Source organism: Panthera tigris, chromosome C1, assembly GCF_018350195.1.
Source record: "Panthera tigris isolate Pti1 chromosome C1, P.tigris_Pti1_mat1.1, whole genome shotgun sequence".
Lineage (NCBI taxonomy): Eukaryota > Metazoa > Chordata > Mammalia > Carnivora > Felidae > Panthera > Panthera tigris.
The window spans coordinates 28,154,822-28,178,338 of record NC_056667.1 but is presented as its reverse complement, the minus strand read 5'-3'; the positions used below and the strand labels follow the sequence as shown (position 1 = coordinate 28,178,338).

The 23,517-nt window shown below is 54.6% G+C and overlaps 1 protein-coding gene across 2 annotated transcripts in view; it reads left to right on the top strand.

The window, feature by feature from the left end:
- The window catches only part of GRIK3 (glutamate ionotropic receptor kainate type subunit 3), a 222,595-nt gene that overhangs the window by 179,252 nt on the left and 19,826 nt on the right, over nucleotides 1-23,517 (top strand). For both annotated transcript variants that reach the window (XM_042996562.1, XM_042996563.1), the window contains exons 10-11: nucleotides 6,694-6,897; nucleotides 21,078-21,301. In XM_042996562.1, the coding sequence (XP_042852496.1) occupies nucleotides 6,694-6,897; nucleotides 21,078-21,301 (428 nt within the window). The remainder of the gene's footprint in view (nucleotides 1-6,693; nucleotides 6,898-21,077; nucleotides 21,302-23,517) is intronic.

Sequence of the window (23,517 nt, the reverse complement as noted above, 5' to 3'; positions counted from 1 at the left end):
AAAAGAAACAAATAAAAAAGAACAACAAAGGTATTAAAGACAGATGAGCAATTGAAGGGATACTGATGGGAAGGAAAATAGAAAAGGAGAGAGTTGAAAGGGAACAAAATACAAAGGTTAAAAGGAAAATAATAATGAGAAAAATGAAAATAAGGAACCAGATGAAAAGGAAAGCCATCAGGAAAGAGGAGAAATTAAAATAAATAATTAACGGCTCCAGCTAGACAAGGTAAAAAATGTAAAACCACATGTCAGAAAGCAAAAGGATACGAGTGTGACAAAGCTAAAATTTAAAAGGGGAAAAATAAAATAATAAAAAGGTGGTAAAAGATTAAAAACAGAACTGCATAAAATGTGAGATATAAATAAAACACTTTTCACAAGGCAAGATTAAAAACGGTAAAACCGGTGTGCTCTAAGAGATTGGGAAGAAGGGTGATTAAGTGAGCCGAGATGATTCAGCCACAAAACAATGCCCTCAAGTGAGCGACCAGCTAGAGGTAATCTACCAGCAGGATACAGGATACACACAACTTGAAAGACCACAGGCGTGAATTTTATTAAAATGGCAGCAGCCTGATTTCAAGGGCATAAGACCCTTCCGCAAAGGTGCACAGGATTTGTCTACACCAGCAGAGGCAGGATCCAGCAGACATCCTAGGCCCTTCTCTGTCAGCACTCACAGCTTCTTGCAAAGCCCCCTACCTGATGCGCTCAGTCCCCTGCCGGAAGTTCCACCCGCAGGGTCGCACTGGCCTTCAGGCACCCAGGAAGATAGGGAAGGAGAGAAGCCCGTCTCGGCCCCTAGTCTGCACGCAGCTCCATTTGGCCCACCGTCTGTCGTCTCAGGCAGACAGTAGCCCAGCAGCCGTTTGGGTCATGCAGTGTGACCAGGATGCCGGGGCAAGACTGTGATGGCTAAGAGCTCAAACCTTCCGGTGGCCCCGGGGTGGCTCAGTCGGTGGGCGTTAGACTGCGGCTCAGGTCACAGTCTCACAGCTAGTGAGTTCGAGCCCCGCATCGGGCTCTGTACTGACATCTCAGAGCCTGGATTCTGTGTCTCCCTCTCTCTCTGCCCCTCCCCTACTCACGCTCCGTCTGTCTCTCTCTCTCTCCTTCAAAAATAAATAAATGTTAAAAAAAAAAAAAAAAAAAAAAGACCACAAACCTTCAGGTCTGAGCCCTGGCTTTACTGTTATCCAGCCGTGTGACGCTGGAAAACTGCCTAAACCGCTCCATGCCTCAGTTTCCCCACCTGAAAAAGAGAGATGGTGGTAACTGTGTCTACTCCGTAGAGTTGAGAGGCGGAGTGATTCATGAAGACAAGTCAATAAATGAATAATTTATATTCTGTAATTTGTTGGGTAATTAATACAAATACGTTAATACATATAAATGCGTGCCAAATGGTAGCTGCTATTGTTACTAATTACTATTACCGATTCTACATCCGGTCCCCAGCGAGCGCAGGCTTAGTACAGTATGCAGAGTGTTGTAGAGAAAACCTCTGCTTCTGTCCCCAGCTGAGCCCTGAACTTCTCTGACCATGACCACAGAGGTTATCTCCAGCACAGGGTACCCTACAGACTTGGAACTTGCATCCAACAGCACCCCACCACTACCCACTGCCGACACTCAGCTGCCTCTCGCCTCCTTGTTCCCTGGCCGGCCCCTGGAGGCCTTAGGGTTTGTGACCTTGACCTCCGGCGTCCCTCCTAGTTCTAGTCTCCTACCGATATGTCAGACTGCAGCTCCCGACCACCACCTTCTCATCCGCTCTGCCCAAGGTCTGAGCTCCTGGGCCTGACATCATGGTAATTCCCCACCCCTGGCCCCTATTGCCTTGACCTCTGACAAAGCTACCGACCTACCCGAAGGGCATGTCCCACCAACTATCTTAACCCCATCCTGCAGTATCAGATGCTCACATGGACTGGGGCGGGGGGTGGGGGGGGGGGGACCCGTGATTGCTCTCTGCATCCCCACTGCCCCGAGCTCATGGACGGTAGGGTCTGCTTCTCCCTGTGGGTCAATGAGAGAAGCCCAGTCTTTCCTGGAGGAAGAGAAATGGCAGAGAGAGCCTGTGGAGTATCCCTGATGGGGACAGGGGATGATGTGGCACACGGCCTTTGCTCTAGTCTGCAAGGAAGTCTGGGGGTGGGGGGGGGCGGGGGTGCTCTCTTTGGGACAGCTACTCCAGTGGCGGAGGGTGGCCCAGCCCCAGCTGCTCTGGCTGAAAACCCAGCCCCCACCTCCACCCTGCTTGGCTGGTGAAAGCGGGGCCAGCACCTCCCGCTGAGAGCACTGATGGGTGGGGTGGGCCAGCCGGCCTGGAAGTGCGTTGTCCAGGCAACGGCACTTTGAGTGACAGGCGGGTACCGAGCATAGTTCAGGAGCATCCAACTACTTTCCCCTTAGAGAACAGGGCTGGACCCCTATTGAGAGGGGTCTCTCTTCTTTCTTTTTCCTGGAATCTGGGTGTGGCAGAGGGGCCGCAGCTCCCCGTGGGCTGCCCCTAAACCTGCCTCCTCTCCTCCCCTAGCCCGGAACCTGGAGTTAGGTGCAAAGCGCGGCTCAACCTGGACACACAGATGAACAGAGCCCTGACTCCACTCCCCCCACCCACCCCCGGCCCCTCCAAGCTGCGGATGGCCTTTCCCGTGCCTGAGGTCAAAACTGCAGCAGCAAGAGCCTGGAAGCCTGCCCTCACCTGCCCCCTCCCGCCCCCTCCTTGCCTGGCCCCGGCTTCTGCTCTGGTTCTGCTCTTGCATGGGCTCCTGAAAAATTCATCCGCCCCAACCTCAGCTCACACATGGAGAAGACGCACCTGACTCACTCCTGGGGGCCCTGCCTTTGAAGGTTCAGGGTTCTCTGGGCTGCTGAAGGAAGCAGCGGTGTTGACGTGCCTGTGGGTACGTGTGTGGGTGTGGGACTGGACCAGCTACACCCGGGCGTCTGGATACACACCGATGGCTGTATTTGTGCCTTGTGCACGCTGGGCCCACGTAAGACTCCCAGGCAGACGGGACCCACGGCGCTGGGCCACAGGAGAAGGAGAAAAGCAAAGGGAGGCCAGGGTGTGGGCCGGGAGAACCGTCCCAGGCCAGGGACCCCTCCGGGCCCCACCTGCTGGGCCGGGAGGACTCCTAATGCTCTGTCCTGGTTCTAACAGGCAGAAACGGAGGCCTTGGATCCAGGGCCTTCAGCTTCTGTGTCCAAGCAGGACTAGGCAGACAGGACATCGAGAATGGGGTGTATTAGTGCCCGTGGCATTGTGTACAGGTGTGCATGCTTATACAGGTGCGTGTTAACACTGCCTGTGTCAGAAGGGGGCTTGGGAATGCTGATACCCGGCAGCTCACCTTGGATCCTTCCCCCCCCCCCCCCCGCAAACGACCCCTTCCCAACTCCACAGGTCCTGCCGCCGGGAAAAACTGACCACAAGGCCCGGCTCTCACGTTGGTATAAGTGATCAGAGAGAAACCAGACTAAGTGAGCCCTGGCAACGAAAAGTTGGAAAAGGTTATTTTTCTGGACCCCTGTTTCCTGTGACTTGTTGAAGAGAAATATTACCCCGCTCCTACGGCTGTTCTCCCAGAGCAATAGAAGAGCGTGAAGTTATGAAATTGAGGGCACCTTCACTGAGCAATCGATTAGCAGCCGAGAGAGCTTGTGAATTGGCTGTCTGGACATTTCCAGTAATAAATTGTGAAATAGTCCATGAATAAGTAGTTGGCGGAGTTCAGAATTACCCCCTAGGAAATGTTGCAGGTCTAGAGACACATTACTAAGGCGAGCACCATTTTAATGCTCTGGGCTTTGGCTGTTAAATATGTATGCCATCCGCAAAGCACTTCCCGAAATTAATGGCATTTTACAGCTGCTCCGAAGGCAGCGTATTTATATGGAGATGTATAGATTCTGGGGCTGTGGTGGCTTCACAAATGAAGTGCTAATTTTAGAGAATAGGCCCAGGGAGGGGCGTGGAAGGAGGGTCAGGAAGTGAGCTATCTCGGGGACCTTTTCCGAAATGGTTTTCGGCTGCCAGCTATGATTTTTCACCTTTGCTGACCTTGGGCATGGTCTCTAGGCTGGAAAGGGCACTGCAGTAATGGACTACCCAGCACACAGAGAGAAGGTAATGATATTAATATAAATAAATAAATAAGTCATATTGGCAGCTTACATTTGCCAGGCACCGTTGTAAGTGCTTTTCGCAGATTGACTCGTTTATCCTCACAACGACCCTGTCTGGTAGGTTCCATTATTATCCCCATTTTACAGAAGGAGGTAAATTGTGCCCAGGATTCAGTGTGTGGTTGGTGATTCCCCTGGGAGAGATAGTACCTTCTTAGTACCTTCTCTCCAGTTCTTCCCTTGAGCTAAGATCAGGGCACCGCCAGGTACAGTGGTGCACGTTGTTCACTGCACAAGAATGTCCAAGCAAAAGGAGAGGTTAGGACTGAAACTCTCACTCACTAGGCCCCCTGCCAGGGTTCGGGCAGCACCTTCCCAGAGACGGATTTGCACAATGGCAATGTGTGCCCAAACCAAAGCCCCCTTCTCTCCAAGTAGCCCCAGAACCTTGCCCGCCCCCACCTGGGCTCTCTTCTCCGACCTTGTGAGCTGCCTACTCGGTTGTAAGGTGGGATAGGAGCCACAGAGATTCGGAGATTCAGCATGGAGTCTAGCTGAAGGACCCAGTGTTCACCCAGTTAGGCTATGAGGTGGTTTTCTCAGAATCCCTGGAGAGGCGGGAACCCTTTGGGGCTTCCCACACTCCCCCCATCCTTTCTGTGAGGCATCCCGAAGGACTGTTGAAAATTTAGAGTAAATGAGTGCTGGGGTGGGGTTTTTGAAAGGTAGCAGTGCTGGGGGAACAGGGCCAGAGAATCGGGGCCACCTGTCCCCACGGGAGCCCGGTAAGAGGCTGCTGGTGGGTTCCTGCTTCTGACACTCTCCGGTGAGGGAGTCCTCTGGGGACTTCATTGCTCACCCTGCCCCACGGGCCCACAGTGTCAAAGGAATAGCCACTCTGGTTGACAAAATGGTAAGACACCTCCATGATCGGGCGTGTGCCTTCTCGTGGGCATGTGCACATGGGATTGCCAGGACGCGTGCCCTCTGTCAGCTACTGTGTCACCTGTCAGCTAAAGACCTGAGGCATTCTGACATGGGGGTGGGGATGCTGAGGTGGCTTTAGGGAAGATTAAGGCCCAACAAGAGGCCACAGGCATGAAGGACTGGAGCTAGCCTCTATCAGACTGCAGTTCAGTTCCTGCAGTAAGTTTTGAGCAACTTACTGACCTTCCCTGAGCCTCAGTTTTCCTCATCTCTTGAATGGGGATAATGTCACCTGTCTTGCAAGCCTGTGAGGCCTGCCTCAAACAACCCTTGGGAGACTTTAAGGCGGTGTCGGGTGCATAGTAGGAGCTCAGTAAACGTTGAGTTTGCTGAGAGGTGGCTTGTCTCCCGCAGCCTGGTGACAGGGATTTGTCAGTGAAGCTGGGTGGATGGAGCCAGTGGAAACACACACTTGTGTGTTGACCCGGGTTCCAGACAGTGCTGTGCGCCTGGATTTTGCCACAGCAGAGCCCACGGTTCCTCATTTCCTGGACCTCAGACTGGACAAGGTCAATCAATGGCTACTTTCCACTGTCTGTCCTGTCTCTTCTAGTTCTCTGCGGGGCGGCAAGGGGTTTGTTTCTTAAATAAGAATTGTGCCCTATTCTAAGCCCCTTGCGTCTCCTCATCGCCTGGCAGGGAGGGAGCCTGACAAGGGATAGGGGGCCCTGTGCCCTACAAGCTACCCTCCGGGGACCCCGTGCCCACCAGGGAGAGGCACCCTTGTGGCTCAGCGCCTCTGGCACAGTGAGGCGGTTAAGAGCTTACACTCTGGGGCCACACGAGCCTGAGTTCATATCCTCTCCGTGCCAGCAGGGCGAGCTCACACCAGTCACTTGTCCTCGTGAGCTCCGTTACTACATCTGTAAAATGGGATCGTGGGTCCCCACCCCCGAAAGGGTGAGGTCAAGGTGGGAGGAGGCAATGCCAGCCGCTGTCTGTCGAGCACTCCCTTGCTGGGCTGCGTGCTAGGCTCTCCACAGCAAATCCTAATGCTGGAGACTGAGATCCTCTGAAGGAGAGAGAGGCATCGGGGGGCTTGAGAAGGTATTTGGGGGAGAAGTCGGAGGATACTGGACGGAGAGCCTCGTGCCGCAGGGTGAGCAGACATCAGAATCCCCTGGAGGGGAGCGTCTTAAAGTAGATTCCTGGGCTCCACCCCAGAGCTTCTGGCCCAGTGGTCTGGGTGGAGCCGGAGAGTGTGCATCTCTGAGGACTTCCTGGGTGAGGCTGGTGCTGCTGGTTGGGGACCACGCTTTGAGAACCGCTGGCCTTCATGGATGGTGCAGCAGAGAGCCTGGGATTCAGAATCAGATCGTCTTGTGTCCAAATGTCTGTTCCACCACCTACTAGCTCTGTGACCAGCGGACAGTTAGTCCACCTCGAGCCAGGGACTGCTAGAAGGTGGCTATTTGTGAGGCACAGTGTTGGCCTGACTTAACAGGCCATTCTTCTAAGCCCCCTGGCCCCCCCACAAGGCTTCTTAGACGCACAAGCAGAAGTTCCAGCCTGAGCTCTCCCCCCAGCCCACTCAGCCTTGGTCAGCCCCTCTCCCATCTGTCCCTGCAGGAGGAGCCCTTTGTCATGTTCCGGAAGTCCGACCGGACCCTGTTTGGGAATGACCGCTTCGAGGGCTACTGCATCGACCTGCTGAAGGAGCTGGCCCACATCCTCGGCTTCTCCTATGAGATCCGGCTGGTGGAGGACGGGAAGTACGGGGCACAGGACGATAAGGGCCAGTGGAACGGCATGATCAAGGAGCTCATCGACCATGTAAGTGGGAGGGCACCCCCTGGGAGGCTTGGCCAAGTCCATACACATCAGGGTGGGGCATCTTGGCAGGTGGGGGCTCCGGGGAGCAGGGAAGATGGAGACAAAGGTTGTGACCTTGGGGAGGACCCAACTGCCTTGGGCCTGCCTTGCTCACGCTCCCCGGGTCCCAGACGTTGCCCTGCACCGATGTATTGCCTCCCATCTGACCGAGCCTCCCCCACTTTGGTGACTTTGGTGAGCTCGCTCTGGAGGGATGCCTCAGCTCCTCACTGCCTCCTGCTCCCCTGAGAGTGACCAGAGGATGCCCCAGCCATGTAGGCAAGGTGCCCATGCAAGACACTTTCCCACACTCTAGGGCACGGAGTTAGATCCATCAGTGCCTAAACAGCTTTGCTCCCTGTGGGGGAGACAGGTGGTGCAGGGAGCTGAGGGCTGTATGAAGGGACAGGTAAGGCCCAGCTGGGCAGTTCTGTGCCCGAACGGGGAGGTGACCCAAGGAAGCAGACAGGCAGAGCTTTGGGGGACAAAGGAGCAGCTGGTGGGAAGGGCCTGGGGTTCATGGGACCCTGGGAGGAAGACAGAAGCCACAGTGTAGGGTCACCACAAGGTAGGGAGGTGGGGGGAAGTCAGGGGCCCCAGGGTCGAGTGCCATTTCTCATCAGCTATGTGAACAGGGGCAGGTCAGGGGACCTCTGTAAGTGGTTTCCTCATCCGTCAAATGGACATGAATCCTCCCTTCCTCGTGGGATTATTGTGACACGGGATGGGAGGTACGAGGCACGGGGTGCGACCCACGGCAAGCCCTAGGTAAAAGGAAGGCTTGTCAGAGGCAGTAAGTCGGGAGCCCGGGCTGCAGTTGGATAGAACAGGTTCAGATCCCCACTCTACCACCTGATAGGTGTGGGATGAGAAAGTTCATCAACCTCGCCGCGTCTCAGTGTCTTCACGTCTAAAATAGGAGTAAGCCACAGCTACCAAAGCTTCTGCATTTGTTGCAGGAATTCAGTGAGGAGCCGTTAGCACAGGCTCAGCTGGCACGTAAGAAACATTGCCTGCCTTCCAGCCGGGGGCCCTCAGCTTTCCAGAGGCATTGCTCATCAAGGACCTGCTAACGTATGCAAGGCCCTAACCTATGCCAGACCCCTTTCTATCCCTTCTCTCAATTCTCCTCGCAACAAGCCCGTGAGGTGGGTACTGTTATCACCACCCCTTTCACAGATGAGGAAGCTGAGGCAGAGAGAGGTGAGGACCCACGGCTAGTAAGTGGGGGAGCTGGGATTTCCAAGCGACAAAATCTTTGGAGGCTCTCTGCTCTCTGAAGCTCTGTCCAACCTCTGCAACGAGCCATCTGTGGCAGGAGCCAGGGCAGAGAGGTAGGCTTCAGACCTTTGCCTGAAAAGTACCAGCTGCTGGGACTCTGGGACTGTTGTCACTCTTCTCCCCGCCTGCCCCTGCTGAAAGGAACGCCCAGCAGGGACTTTGGAGACTTGGAAGGGAGGGAGCTGGAGCTCAGAGTGGGAAGGCTCCCGAAGAGCTTTACCTTGGCATCATTTCCTAGGCCCCAGGAAATCGAGCTCCTGTGGAAGGCCGGTAGAGAGGCTGTAATGGGTAAAGGGCATAAACTTGGGCTGGGCTTGATTCCCAGTCTGCCGCTTGCTACTGTGTGCCCTGGACAAGCGTCTTGGCCTCTCTATGTCTCAGTCTCCCTATCTGTAAAATGGGAATGATGGTAACAGAACCAGCCCCATAGGTTGTCGGGAGGGCTACATTCACCCATGTGCATTATGTCAGTACTTGCTTTGTTTTCATCTTTATCCTTATGGTTATTCCTTCGAGGCCGGGGGAGGGGGCTTCAGGAAGTACCTCTGTGTCCCTGAACTCCACTTTCTAACTCAACAGTGAGAATACTAATACCTGCCCTGCGTTCTTCCCAGCGTGTTGAGTGGCTGGGAGGAGAGAGCTGGTAGGGGAGCACTCCTAGATTGTGGAATTCAATATAAACGGAAGGGAGTGGTGTTGTCACCATTATTAGTAATAACTATAATTATTATGGAAATTAGTCAGCAGGCCCCAGAGGCATCTCCATTTATCAGCTCCCCCACTCCTGCTCTGTGAGTGGGGCTCTGGAACGTGGGGCCTCCGGTGGGTTCTGAGCCTGTCATTTGCAGAGGCCGGCGGGGCTGCGGGGGAAGAGGGGGTCACACGGAGAGCGGAGGCCACATGTGGAAGTGAGCTGGGCCGGTGCCAGCCTCCTCAGTCACAGCATCTCCGGCATCCAGAGCTTTGGAGAGCGTTTGCAAGGGGGTGGATCAGAAAAACCCAGCAGCAACCAGACCTCTGTAAGCTGACCCTCAGCTGGGGAAAAGAGGGGGCCTCGTCTGTGGCCTCCGTGCAGCCCAGTATCCATCAAGGCGCGGGCCCTGACGGGACATGCAGGGGACCTTGTTAAACCCGATTCCCTACAATTGATGAGCCTATAAATCCTAGCTTGGTGCCATTTTTAATAACATCATAACCATTTATTAGTGTCGTCAGATAATTAGTCTTCTCGCTAGCTCATAGATAGCGTGGTAAAGGCTTGGCAATATTATTACTTTCTTATTAGGGATCTGAACGTAGACGTAAAAGTGATGAATGCCCGCCTTTGCAAGAATCTGCCCCCCGAGGCCCATTTGGAGGCCCTGGGTGGAACCTCTGACCAGCAAGACTTCAGTCCTTCTCTGACACTCTGCTCACCTCTGTCCCATGCCACACGGCCTTCCAGGGAGCCAGGGTTATGGGGGAAGATGGCATGTGCGGGGTGCGACCCCCTCCTGCTGACACGCTCCCCTCCCCCAGCCCCGCCTCCTCCCCCAGGGCAAGCAACAGACACGATAGGACAGAGCCGTGATTTCTCCATCCATCACCCCAGCTCTCCCAGACTGTCGCTCTCTCCAGTTTCACTGCCCGCTGTCTGTCATTTCCTCTTTCTTGAAGGTCTTCTGCTCCCGTCCATGCCTTAAATTGCTCCCGGGTGTCTTAATGACTTTGGAATCCGAGAGAGGTTGACTTCACATTCCGAGTCTAGCACATACTCAACGTCTCTGGCCTCCGTTTCCACATCTGTAAAATGGGAATAATAATTTAAAAAAAAAGCCTTTTCTCCCCGAGTCTGTAGGAGGATTTAATGAGATACAGCCCAAAGATGCTTAGCAGAGTGCCTGGCGCTCCGTAAATGGGGCAGCAGCTGGGAGCTGTCCTGCTCATCAGCGTTCCTACGGGGACAGCCCTGCTGTCTAAAGTGTGGACATGGAAGAACATGATGGTGGTGGCAGGGGCCTGCCCCTCAGCTGTGGTCATCCTGGTGGGCCACAGCGATCCGGGATCTGATAGTCTCTGGATCCAAATAGCCTCAGGAAACTGACTCACACCGATTAGACTCACTCACGCGAAACTGAGGCCCACACGAAGGCATCAGCCCCTTACTTCACTTGGGGCATTGGCCTTTCCTGCCATCCAGAGCTTCTGTCCCGGCACCCGGTGTCCAGGATCGTGCTGGAGAGTGGAAACAGAGCTCTCAAGAGTGTGGAGAGTCTGAATCCGAGAAGAGAGGCGGCCGCTGGAGAAGGGGGCAAGAGACGAGTCTTGAAGAGTCTCGAGTGCTAAACGGAGGGATTTGATTTTCATGCTGAGAGCTACAGGGCACGGCTGGAAGAGGTAGAGTGACGGGGTCACGTGAGATTGGTACTGGAGGCTGTGACTGCGACCTGGGTGAAGGAAAGCATGGTGATGGAAAAGGAGGGAGGTGGGTGGCACAGGATGGAGATGAGGAGGTAGCATCGAGAAGATTGGCGGATGGTTGGGTGAAGGAGGTGAGGGACAGGGAGGAGTTCTGCAGCAGGACGAGGTGTGAATTTCTAGCTGGGAAGGTGGCAGTGTCTTTCCCAAGTGAAGAGCCTCCTGGCAAAATAGAGGACTGTGGGAGGTACAGAGATCATTCTGGGGTTGGGGTCCCAGCAGGTGGCTGGCCAGATGGCTGGGCCCTCAGAGGACAGAGCAAGGCGGGAGGCTAAGTTTTGGGGGTCATCAGCACAGCCTCGGGGGGTGAGGGGGAACCTCAGGAGACAGTCAGAGGTGGGACCGCTGGGGAGAGGAGAGATGGGAACCTGGGCAGGACCTAAACAGCGCGGAAGTGTAAGGAGAGAGGAAAAGGAGGACTCTATAAGACCCCGGAGCTGGGGCGCCCAGGTGGCTCAGTCGGTTAAGCGTCCAACTTCGGCTCAGGTCATGACCTCACGGTTTGTGGGTTTGAGCCCCGCATCGGGCTCTGTGCTGACAGCTCGGAGCCTGGAGTCTGCTTCAGATTCTGTGTCTCCCTCTCTCTCTGCCCCTCCCCTGGTTGCACTCTGTCTCTCTGTCTCCCAAAAATAAATAAATATTAAAAAAAAAAAAAAAAAAAGTTGCCCGAGCTGCCAGAGAGGAAGAAGGAGAACCAGGGGAGCACGGGTGGCAGGGGCCAAAGGCAGAGAGGCTGCTGGAAAAGCATGGACACAGGGGCACAAGTGGCAGGCAGGGAGGTCAAAGGAGAGGAACGAGCAGCACCCGCGAGTTGGCACGACTGAGATCTCCTGAGGGTGCAGGGTCAGCCCTCAGCGTGGGCTTCCTGCACGCTTCTGGCCTGACTTCCTGCAAACTCTTCTCAGAGACCCAGAAATCCTGTCCTGACTGCCTTTCTCAGCCCTGGAATCGGAGGGGATGGGTGGGGCAGAGAAGAAGCAGAGCCTGGCCTTGAGGGAACTCGTAAATGCCCTCCAGGCCACAGGGAGCCGTCAGTTCTCTTCTCTCTAAGTCTTTCCATCTCCCTACAGCAGATAAGGAGATTTCCCCGGCTCACGGATGGGGCTGGACCAAGATGGGGGATAGAACCAGCTGGAGACAAGGAGCAGTCATGGGTAGCCCCGGCCTGTCGTCTCTGCCCTCGTGAAAGAAATAGCACTGCCCAGACAGCCCCTGTGCCCCCCTGTAGTGCTGAGTGCAGAGCGAAGAGGAGGGCATAGCCGCAAGTGCCCATTTCCCCCGCCCGACCTTTCTTCCAGACAGCGAGTGCCCGATGAACTGCTCTGGGCTGCTGCCCGAGCGCCTGGCATGGGCTGGGCACACAGAACAGGGGCCGGCGAATGAGCACGCGGACTTGCACGCCTCCCCCAGAGACATGGCTGTGGCGTCATAACCACTGAGCTTCCCATCCTGTGCAAACGGACGGTCAGGCGTCAAGCAAGGCTGTGACCCCATCACCCGCTGTGTCCCCTGCCTTCCAGCCAATAACCCGGATTTTAGTTCTGGCTTACGTGCTTTAGTGTCAGAAGGGGCCCCGGGCCCCTGTTCGTGTGGTCAGGAAAGGCTCTGCCACACCGCCTCCTTCAGGCTGGCCTCCTTCAGGCTGGCCGCCTCCTTCATGCTGGGAGCTCACCTGAGGCAGGTGGAATCCTGGATGGGACAGGACAGTTGAGGGCAGGGGATTTCCTGATAGAGTGCCAAGGTGGACTCCTGTCAGGGCGGCCGGGTTGCCCAGAGCAATGACTGAAGACTTCTGGGGAAGCTCGGGATCTGCCTGAGAACGAGCAGGGAAACAGGTGAGGGACGCAGAAAGGACCCGGACCACACTGAGATTCACCGAAGGACTCTTAGCTGCCAGGACTCAGCCAGCAGAGAGCAACCTGGGAAAGACCTGGAAAAGAGCCTGGCAGGAGGTCAGCGTCCAGACAGCCAGAAGCAAGAGTGGTCAAGGCACAGGTGGCCAGGGTGAGGGGGGACTGGAAGGAAACAAAGGTCAGAGGGAGCGATAGGGACATACTTGACCCCCTACTGAGGGCCACCTGCTCCTTCCTTCATTCCACAAAACCTTATGGAACACGGTCTCAGCCTGGCTGCTGGAGAGCACAGCCTGAGACGGAGGCTTAGATGCCACTATTTAGTTCAGGGCTGGGGGGCCAGGGAGAGAGCGAGGGACAGAAGTGGAGCGGGAGCAGGACAAGCCATACGGGGGCTCCGCACTGAGCCGGTCAGCGCTCAGTGTGCCCAGTCTCCGAGTCGGCACCCTAGGAAGGCCTTGCCAGAGGTGTCTCAGGGTGAAGGGAGAAGGGGGAACAGGTTTATCCCCAGGCTCCGGACTTCCATGCATTTCCGGGTCTGGCACAGCAGGCGTGGGAACCAGTCAGGCCCCTGCAGCAGCACCCACAGCGGGATGGTCTTGAGTGAGCCTGAGGGTCAGGAAGAGATACTGAGGAAGAGTTATCCAGGGCATGGGGGGGTACCTACCTGGGGGGGGGTGCGCACTGAGGATGCCAGCGTCTCCACCCTTGGGGTCATGCAGGGCAAGGGGAAGGGGGCTTCTCTTAGAGGGGGGAATGCAGGTGTGGTTCATCCCCCACCGTGTGCCACAAAGTGGGGAACACCTACTGAGTCATCCTAAAAGACAGACGCAGGACAGCCTTTGCTGGGAGGTGGGAATCGGGCCCTTCTCGCAGGCCCGGGAAAGGCACAGACTTCATTTCTCACTGTCAGGCGCCCAGCAGCTCCGGAGGCCTGTGTGTGAAGCATGGGTACGTGACCCCTCAGTCACGTCTACATGGCACCCGTCCCCATCTCTTTAGGTATATCTGGGTTTTCCCAGGCTATTAGTGGCCACAGTGCTGATGAAGTCCCGGGCAATGACTAGGGAGGGATGGAAAACTAAAGATGGTCACTAGGACCTACCTGAGGACGGCCATGAGGACAGGTGAGGGCTTTCAGTGAATAGGCCAGAAGGAAGGGGCCCATCAAGGGCCGGGGTCCAGGGAGCAGAGTCCTAACTCTGGAAAAAGACAGGCAAGGGAGCAGGGTCCGGGCCGACTGGCATGGGTCATGTGGCTTCAGGGACAAGGGGGGTACTGATTAGGGAAACTGAGGCCAGAGCTCAGCCCCTTAGGCTGGGGTAAGGGTCGGTCAGGACCCTTGGGGGGTACTTCATTGCTCCGTCTTACCAAAGAACTTTCCCGAGCTTCTTCGTAGTGCCAGGCTTTGTGCTAATGTGGGGGATACGTCAGTTCAGTCCCTGCCCTCCTGGAGATTATGTACCTGCAGATGAGTGAGGTGTTAAACGGTGACTCACAAATAAGAATTTAGTTGTGCCAAGGGCACCGGGGAGCCGCATGGGAGGCTATGGGAACGCATCACTGGGACCTAGCGGCGTGTGGAGGGAGAGGGGCTCACTGCCCCCAATTCCTCGGGCTTTGCAAGGCAAGGCCTGTCTGGGCTGATGCCACCTTCGGGGCCCTGTGAGGTGGGGGGAGAGGAACCGGCGGTTGGAGACGGAGCTCCAGCAGTGTCCGTCCTGGGGCGCCTGTGGCTCTGAAACAGGGAAGACCCGCCCTTCCTTCCTGAAGGAGACAGAGATAGCAGTTCTCCCAGGCCAGGGAGAGGCATAGGCCGCGTTCCCCATGGGCAGGCGGTGAGGCCACTACAGGCTCAGGAAGCCTGCATGTGAATTACAGGTGTAGTGGTTGACCCATCCGTCGACACTCAAGAATCTACCAGCACCGTTTGCCCTCTATTCCGATTCTGGGTTGTTGAGGCTGTTCGTTGTCAGGCTCCTGTCCAGGGCTGTGCCAGGAGCACTGTTTTCTTCAGCTTGGAATTTGGGAGCCGCCAGCAGATGCTACGGACGTGCTTGCTGGGTGTCTCTCCTCTACATCCACAATCATTCGGCCCCACGACCTCTACCATCCGCGGGCTTTGAACCAGGCGCTGTGCTAGGCGTGGGGCGTAGTGTGGCGCGAGGACAGAGGCTCAAGCCCTGCTCCCATGAGCTTATATGGTCCAGGAGGGGAGAAATCACCCAGTCCCTCTAAAACCCAACTGTGCTCAGTGCTAGGAGCAAAAAAAAAAAAAAAAAAACCCACCTGGTGCCATGAGAGGAGTCACCAGGGAGACCTGAGGTCATGTGAGGATTTTGTGGATGTGATAATGGAGTTGAGGTCTGAAGAAGTAGACTTCAGCAAGACAGAGAGCTTGTGGAGAAAGAAGTTCCAGGTAGAAAAACGCACAGGTGCAAAGGTCCTGGGGTGAGAGAGAGCATGAGTTGGGGGGGGGGGGGGGGGATCTGAAAGAAGCCAGTAGAAAGCGAACGAGGGGACATGAGGTAAGGAAAGGCCGGAGAGGCAGGGAGGACCAGGTCCACGCTTTCCAACTCAGTAGCCACCAGCCACTGGGGTTAGTTAAATTTAAACTTAAGTTAATTAAAATCCATTTTTAAAATTATTTAATTCAAAATTAATTAAATGCAAGTGTAGATTCTGTTCCTCAGTTACAGAAGCCACGTGGTGTGGCTAGTGGTTACCATATTGGACGATGTAAATATAGAACTTTCCCACTGTTGCAGAAGATTCTCTTGGACAGAAAGTTGTCTTAGGCCACGAAAGGCTTAAGGAACCCCTGATGAGAATTTTTTTTATCCTAAGGGCCAGAGGGGAGTCTTGACATACGTTAAGTAGGATTGGGAGTGGGGAAATTCTAGATGGAGAAACATCACTTTGAGAAAAGAATGGAAGGTGAATTCTATGGATACCACATACATAGGCGGGGAGCCAACAGGCCAAGCCCTGGGGGAAAGTCTTGCATGCGTAGCAGGACGAGACTGGTGTTCTTGGGTGGCTGTGGAAGCATCTGGAGGGAAGTGGAGGTGAATCTGCAGGTTCCTGCAGCCATAGGATTGAGAAGCCCCCACCAGCCGATGTGATGTGTATCCTGGGGAGACCCAGTGAAAGCCGCGTATGGTCAGGAGCCAGAGTCAAGTTCTTGTCTCTGGGAATGGAACCCGCGTTCAGGACAGGGCAGGGTGGGCCCAGCCATAGCGGAATGCTCATCTGAATGGGGAGGTGGAAGGAGCTCCGTGCATCCTGCCCGGGATCTAAGTGGCAGGTATAGGAGTGACCCAGGGCTGTCACAGCAAATGACCACAATAGAAATTTGTTCTGAGTTCTGGAAGCCAGAAATCGGAAGTCAAGGTGTTGGTGGAATTGGTCCCTTTTTGTTTTAGTTTTTAAAAAATGTTTATTATTTTTGAGAGGTAGAGAGAGAGACAGAGACAGAGTGCGAGCAGGGGAGGGGCAGAGAGAGAAGGAGACACAGAATCTGAAGCAGGCTCCAGGCTCTGAGCTGTCAGCACAGAGCCCGATGCAGGGCTCAGACCCACGAACCACGAGATCATGACCTGAGTCGGAGTCGGACACTTAACCGACTGAGCCACCCAGGCGCCCCGGAATTGGTCCCTTTTGAGGGAGAATGTGTCCCACGCCTCCCCACTGGCTTCCGGTGTGGCCAGCCATCCTTGGCATTCCTTGGCTGGAAGCTGTATCACCCCGGTCTCTGCCTGCATTGTCACGGGGCCTCCTCTGTGTGTCCCTGTGTGTCCTCTCCTCCTCTTATAAGGACACCAGGCATTGGATTTAGAGCTCACCCTAACCCGGTATTGACTTCACCTTAACTTGATTCCTTCTGCAAAGACCCTGTTTTCGGAGCTTCCAGGTCGGTGAACGGGTGGAGATATAGGGGGCACATGTTGAGAGAAAGGGAGGACGTGGGAGCTTCGTGCCCCTTCCCACTTACCTTGCCCTGTGCCTCTCTTCCATTCAGCTGTTCTTGAGTTCTGTGTTTTTCTAATGGCTGGTGACCTAAGCGGATGAACCACTTTGCATTCCTGCCAACAGTCGGGGGGGGGGGGGGGGCGCGGGGGATTCACTTGCTTTACATCCTCATCAACACTTGTATCATCAATATTTTTTTTCTGGCTATTCTGATAGGTAAGCAGTGGTATTATGAGAGTTTTACACCACTTGGGGAGTGTTGCTGGGGACATCTGAACTACTGTGATGCGGAGTCCAGATAAACACAGGCTCCTGCCAGGAGCCATTCCCTAATTAGCACCCCCAGTGCCACATGCTCGGAACGGCTGTTAGGCACACTGATGAATTTAGGGGCACCCAGCAGGAGCCGGAAACAGATCTCTGGGGAAGTGAGAGTATGTCCTTTCTTTGCACAGCCCCAGACACTCTCCCAGCAATTTATCTGATGCCATTTAATATCAGTGGCAGTAATAAAACACTATTTTAGTGGGGGGGCGGGCGGGCGGGGGGGAAGAGCCTATCTCCAAGTAAGGTCACACTGCCAGGTACTAGGGACGAGGACCTGAACGTATTTGGAGGGCGCGCAATTCAACCCGCTATGCGTGACTTGCATGGTAGTGTGGTAAAGCATTGGGGTTTGAGGTCATGGTGAACGGGGTCCAGGTACTGGCTCAGCCATTCACCTGCTTGGAAGGCAGCTATGCTCACTACTGTACCGGAAACACCACCCGCCACTCAGACCAGTAGAGCTCGAAGCAATCTCCTAGCCTGAATGAGCCATAGTACCCTCATCTAGAATGTGGTAATAACATTTACCGCCACAGGAGGCTGCCGGGGGGGGGGGGGGTCATATAAGGCAGTAAAGTATATGTAGCATGCTTTGCAATGATTGGTGTATAGGAATCATCCATGAATGACCGTGGTCATTACTGTTTTAACTGGGCAGGTCACAGTCTGAGTAACAAGACATCCTGGGGGATCCCAACCAAGAGGCTGAGCACAGAGGTGGGGAATCTGATGGAGACCATACTTGGGAATTCGAGGAGGCAGGTGCCAACCGGAATACCGGACACGTGGAGCAAGCTGGGGCTCAGGGGGCAGATCCTTCCCTGGGGAGGACCCCTGGCTTAAGAGAAGGCTGATCAATAAGTTGCCGGAGGTGGGACCACGGTCACAAGTCTGTTCCCGGAGCCGGGTTCCCCTGGTTTCACTTTCTGGTACGAGGCGAGTATCCAAGCAGCAGCCAAGAGGGCGGGATGCTAAGGGCCAGACTGTGGAGCTGTAGCTGGGTAAGTGGTTCTTGCCTTCAGTTCTGGTCGTTGGACACACGGTGGAGTAAATGGCGACAAGTGGCCCCGCACAAGTATGGCATAGAGTAGGAGAGGCTGGAGCCAGGTGCGTCCTGACAGATTCTTGGTAAGGGAAAGCTGCTTATGGGGATGACATAATGCCCAGGAAGGGTTGTCCGGCCCGTTTCAGAGGTATAAGAAAGGTATGGAAAGGTCCTCAGGCAGATGGGACCAACAGATCTCTCGTAAGACCAATGAGCGTGATGGACAAGTCAGGTTTGGTTTGGCCAAGGGCATGATTGCTGTGAATATGAGGGCAAGGGCCTTGGACCTTCTTGCAGCCTCAGTTTCCCTCCATGAGAAATAGAGGTTGGAATCAAGGTTTCTGAAGGTCTCTCATCCAGCTCCGACAGCCCACGATTTTACCAACCATCCTCAAAGAAAACTGGCACGAGTGGGAAGAGCCTGCCAAGATTGGGCCTTTCGTTCTGAGTAATGAGCTGAAACAGCAGAGGCTTGACATCTGTTCCCCTCTTTCAAGGGAAGCTGGACAAAATAATGCCTTTTAGCAGCGAAATCGTAACCAACGGTGAAATGTAGTGTTTCCGGCCGCAACACCAGCTTTCCTGAAGCCCCAAGGGAGAACACACATCAAAACCCCCTTGAGGAAGGACAGGTTGACCAGCTGACTCTCTGCCGTAAGCACAGAATGCCGTGGACGCCCGCCTCCCAGCATGTGAGAGCCAGAGGACCGGAGGCTGGTGGGAAGATCCTGAAGGTTCCGTGATCCCCAGTCACTAGCCCTTTCATCCAACTTGCCATCAAAGCCAAAGGAAGACTGGCACCATCGACTTTGAGGTTCTTGCCAGGAACCCACTCCAAGCCTCAGAGGCCATTCCCAGAGGCCAGCTCCAAATGAGCAGTGACGATGATGTTGGAGTCAGAGCAGAGCCCCTCAAAGCAATGTGCTTTGAAGGGTTGGGGCCAGGGGAAGCCAAGTTCTAGAATCAGAAGCCCACTACACTCTTGTCATGCCAACATTATACAGGATCCTAGAACGAGCACCGAAAGGAACCTTCCAGCATGCCCCACCCTGGCCCCCACCCCTTTGAGTCCCAGCAGCATCCGCCAGCAGGGGCTCACTTGACAGGAAGCTCCGTAAGAGCGGGAGCTGGGACTCCGGCTCAGCCTTGCATCCCAGACCGGAGCGTAGTAGGTCTTGAGAAGACACATATTATTCACTCTGCACCTTCCCTGATAGTTCTCTCCTTTCGTTACATTCCTTTGTACACACCCTGGACTGACAGGGCTCCAGGGAGCCACTCAGCATTTCATCTTCCTCTGCCTTCCAAGCTAGGCAAGTTCCGACTCACGCGTTCAGACACTTACAAAAGGAAGGTCCCAGTATGAAACATACTTTGTATTAGGCTCCTCCTCCCTGTCTGTCCCAGGTTCCAAGGTTCGCTGAACCCTTGGGCTCCAAATGTCAATAATCGGCCGAGGGGGCTGCCACTGAAAGGAAAATCATGGGGGTTGCAACGTCAGGGTTGTGTGTTCGTCATTGCCCTCCGCCCCCAGCCCGGAGCACCTGCTGAGTCTTTTACGAGCTGGGGTTCTACCCAGATTAGCCTTCCCTTCCTTGAATCTGATTTCAACTTGGTTGTTCGTTCCTGTTCTAGGATTGGTGAAGTCAGAGTTAGTGTTAACAGTTACCATTTAGGAAACAATTTGTATAATGTCCATCTCCCCGACCAGATTGTAAGCCCAGAAACCATGTCTGTTTGGCTGAGCTCTGCATCCCTAGTGCTTGGCGGAGCTCATACAACGAATGAATGAGCGCATGAATGAATGAATGAATGAATGAAGCTGGGCCACGCCAGTGGGTGGCTGCCTAGACACATTGCCTTGGAAAGAGATCTCAGAAGCAGCCACCCCGCCTTTGCAAAAAGGTCGTTAGTACTGGTCTTTAGGACCCGAGCTCCCTCTCTGTTCTGCCCACACCTGAGATAGGGAAGTGATAGCTTGATTTACATTCTGATATGTAAATAGCCACAGGAGCCCTCCCAGAGGAAAACACTATTAACTAACAAATATTCTAGAGGCTGAGATGGGGCTTGGGAATGGACAAACAAAGCAGTAAATCAGCTACAGTCCCAGCTGCACTTAGGAACTCACTGGTAAATAGGCAGATAAGACAGAAAGTCACATGGCCACACATCCTGCATTCAACCTCAGCAGGTTAGGACCTTACCGTGGGGCAGAGCAAGCTTCATGGGAGTTTAGAATTGGAGGCTATCAGGGAGGGCTTCTTGGAGGAGGTAGCCTGTGCAAAGAAAAATCGTAGGTGGTAAGAGACAGCAGGGAGAGGGCATTCTCAATAGGGCACAATGTGTGCAAATCGGGGAGGTGAAAAAGGGAATGTGGTCATCAGGAAGCAGTTACATGGGGTCTCACATAGCAGGAGACCAGTGGGGTGGAGGCTGGAAAGGTGGGAGAATGAGGGATTATAGATTTTTAATCAGGAAAAGCTCAGACCGAAGAGACAGACCTTTAATTATTACCCTCATTAAAATTGTGGTGAGCTAAAATTGGCCAACATAGGAACATTCCTAGCCTTCCCCACCCCCTTCCTTTCTTCCTCTGCTTTGCTCTCTTCCCTCCCCTCCCCTATGGAAGAGGGCTCTGGACTTATCTCTCCTTCCAAAGAGGGTATTATTTTTGCCCAACTGGTCTTCGGGGGCTCTTAGGATGTACAGAATATCCAGAACAGAGCGAAGCAGTCAAGATGTGGAAAGGAGAGGAAAACAGATTCAAATAAGGTTGCTTGTGGATTCATGATGTTTGAAAGTCACAGAGAAAGAGCAGGAGCTATTTTTGAAGGTTTGTAGATTGCTGAACTATATTTATTTGACAAAACCCCATTTTGAGAATGAACCCCCATGGGTTACAGCTTTAATAGGGTTCCGTTCTCTGCGTGTCGATACCGCTGTCCTCTTCCTGGAGGCCAAGAGCTCTTGGAGAACGGGGGTCAAGTCTAATTCATCGTGGTCTCCCCAGCATGCTGGGCATGGCCTGGCGCAGGACAAAGGTTAGTAAAAGTTGAAACTGAAGAGTGGGCAAGTGACCCAAGGCTCAGACGACGGGCTCCATTCCGCTCCCTTACCCTCCCTCCTCCAGGAAGAGGTGTCTGTCCCCTGCTAGTCTGAGGCTTGGCTCTTACGTCTGTCTGTGCATATCTCTCTCATTGCAGAAGGCAGATCTGGCCGTGGCCCCCCTGACCATTACCCATGTCCGTGAGAAGGCCATCGACTTCTCCAAGCCCTTCATGACACTCGGTGTGAGCATCCTGTATCGAAAACCCAATGGCACCAACCCTAGTGTCTTCTCCTTCCTCAACCCGCTGTCCCCAGACATCTGGATGTACGTGCTGCTCGCCTACCTGGGTGTCAGCTGTGTCCTCTTTGTCATTGCCAGGTAAGGGTAATGCCTTGGCCAGAGCTCTGGCCCAAGGTTGGGATTTTAGGGAGCCAGACTGGTCCCTACATCCTCAGTCCTTCACACAGAAGGCCCACGTTTAAGGCCACTGCGCTGCCTGTCCCTGTGTCCTTTGCTGAGGCTCAGATCCCTTTACATCCTTCAAGCAACATTCCATAGCCCCCTGGGCATGACTCCCCCAGGCCTTACTCTAGTCTGTGTCCATGACTGGGAGGCAACTGTTGTATCCCAGGCCCTGGGAGCGGGTTAAGCCATCACCCAGAGCTGATCACCTGGGCCAGGCACCCAGTACGACAGACTCAGGTGCACTGGATGGTCCATGGTGGTTGGTGGGAGGAGGTCACTAGGGGGCAGGTTCAGCTTGGTGTTTACTGAGCACCTGGTGTTTGCCAAGCACCGTGCTCTGGAACTTAGAGCCATTGTCTTAAGTGATTCTCTCAGTCTGCCATGAAGGGGAGACGTCTGAGGCTCACAGAGGTCCCATGTTTGCCAAGGCCATCCTGGCAATAAGTGACACGTCGGGCATTTGAACTCTGGTCACCCGGTGCTTTATGTGTGACCCACATCTCTGACCACCTGGACGTTTGTCCTTTGCCCCTGCCCCAAGGTGGCAGCTCCCAGGCCCTGAGCCCTCTGCCCCCTCCTTCCAGGCTCCGGCCCCAGCCCCTGCCCTGGTTCCTTTTTCTCTAAATCCTAACGAGGTGCGAAGAGGGGCTTCTCTAGAGAGGCAATTTGAGATCCAAGGACTTGGTGTTTTGGCCTTTTTTTTTCTTCCCCCTCCGGAGTCTTCTTTGAAAGCCTTCCCCCCACCCCGCTCCCTTTCGCTCCCTCCTCCCGCACAGAGAGAGACCAAAGGGAAGGATGTGAGGGATGAAATCTGCCTGCCTCGGAAGCCCTGGGCTGCCAGCTGGCCGGTGCCGCCTGCCTGCTCTGCCCAGCCCGCCTGCCATGGAGAGGCCTTTATCACGCCTCTTTCTCTAATGGCCTAACAAGCCTTTGAAAGCAGGAGCCACTCTCCAGAGCTCTTACTATAATTTTAGCAGCGCCAGCCCACTCTCGGCTCCCCACCCCCTGCAAAACAGGGCCAGTTTCTCTGGCGTTCCTTCCGCCCATTCCGTGTGCGGCCAGTCCCCCTCCAGCCCCTGGCCTTTCAGCCTGCTTTTCGCCGCCTGCCTCCCGGCGAGGAAGAAAGGGGCCCCCTTGCCAAGGTTAGGCTGGGGAGACTTTCTGGAAGAGATGGGATTTCTGCAGCTGCTGGAATGACAGGACAGGAGAGGGGCAAGGGACCTGGTCACAGAGCCGCGAACAGGGTCATCGTACAGTTGGCACGTTAGGTAACACACATGTTACACCCTTCCCATCTGATCCTTAGAAAGGTCTAGGGAAGTGGGTATAATTCTCCCCACTTTGCAGAAGTAGCAAACGAGGTTCAGAGCGGCTAAGTCGGTGCCTAAGGTCAGAAAGCTTCTTCTTGCAGAGTTGGGTCCCAGAGCGAGGCCTGTCAGTTTGCAGTCGGGTGGCAAACACAGGTGCCCGTGGGGCTGGACAGGAAGCTAGAGGGAGGGAAGCAGGGAGGGGGAGAGACGGAAGCAGACTGGAGGACGCTCCCCTGGGGAGGACAGCCTCTCTGGGCTCCAGCAGACGGCACTGGGCAGGAATGCGGGGCCAGAAGGACAGAGTTCATGGTTTTTAGAGACACATGTAGATTTTTCAACGGACAGCTCATGACTTCTATAGGTAGCCACTAACTTGATTTTTTTACAACACTGTCAGGGTCAAGCCCAGCACATCCATAGGGTAGAGGTGGCCCTCTGTCCCCCCTCCCATGTGGCCTGTGTCCTTTAGACCGCTCCACGTTGGCTGCTGGAGAGCTGGACACAGCTGCCCCAGAGGTGGGGTCCATGAAGTGTGGGCAGGTCCCCAGGCCCACTTCAGGGCCGCTCTGCTGTGTCGCACGACCGTCCGTCTTGTAAAGTGGCCTGGCCTGTGTCTGTCGGGCACCAGGAGTCGAGGCATTAACTAAGGCCTTTTTCCACCACCACAATGTTCTGCTTTATGCCTGGAGAGGTAGAAGGACAGGAAAGGAGGGAGTGTGCATTCTCACAGAGGACAGGACTGCCGGCACTCGTCAGCAGAGGGGTGGTTAAAAGCACCTATGAAGTCATTACAGGGAGTTAGGCAGATCCGGAAGAACT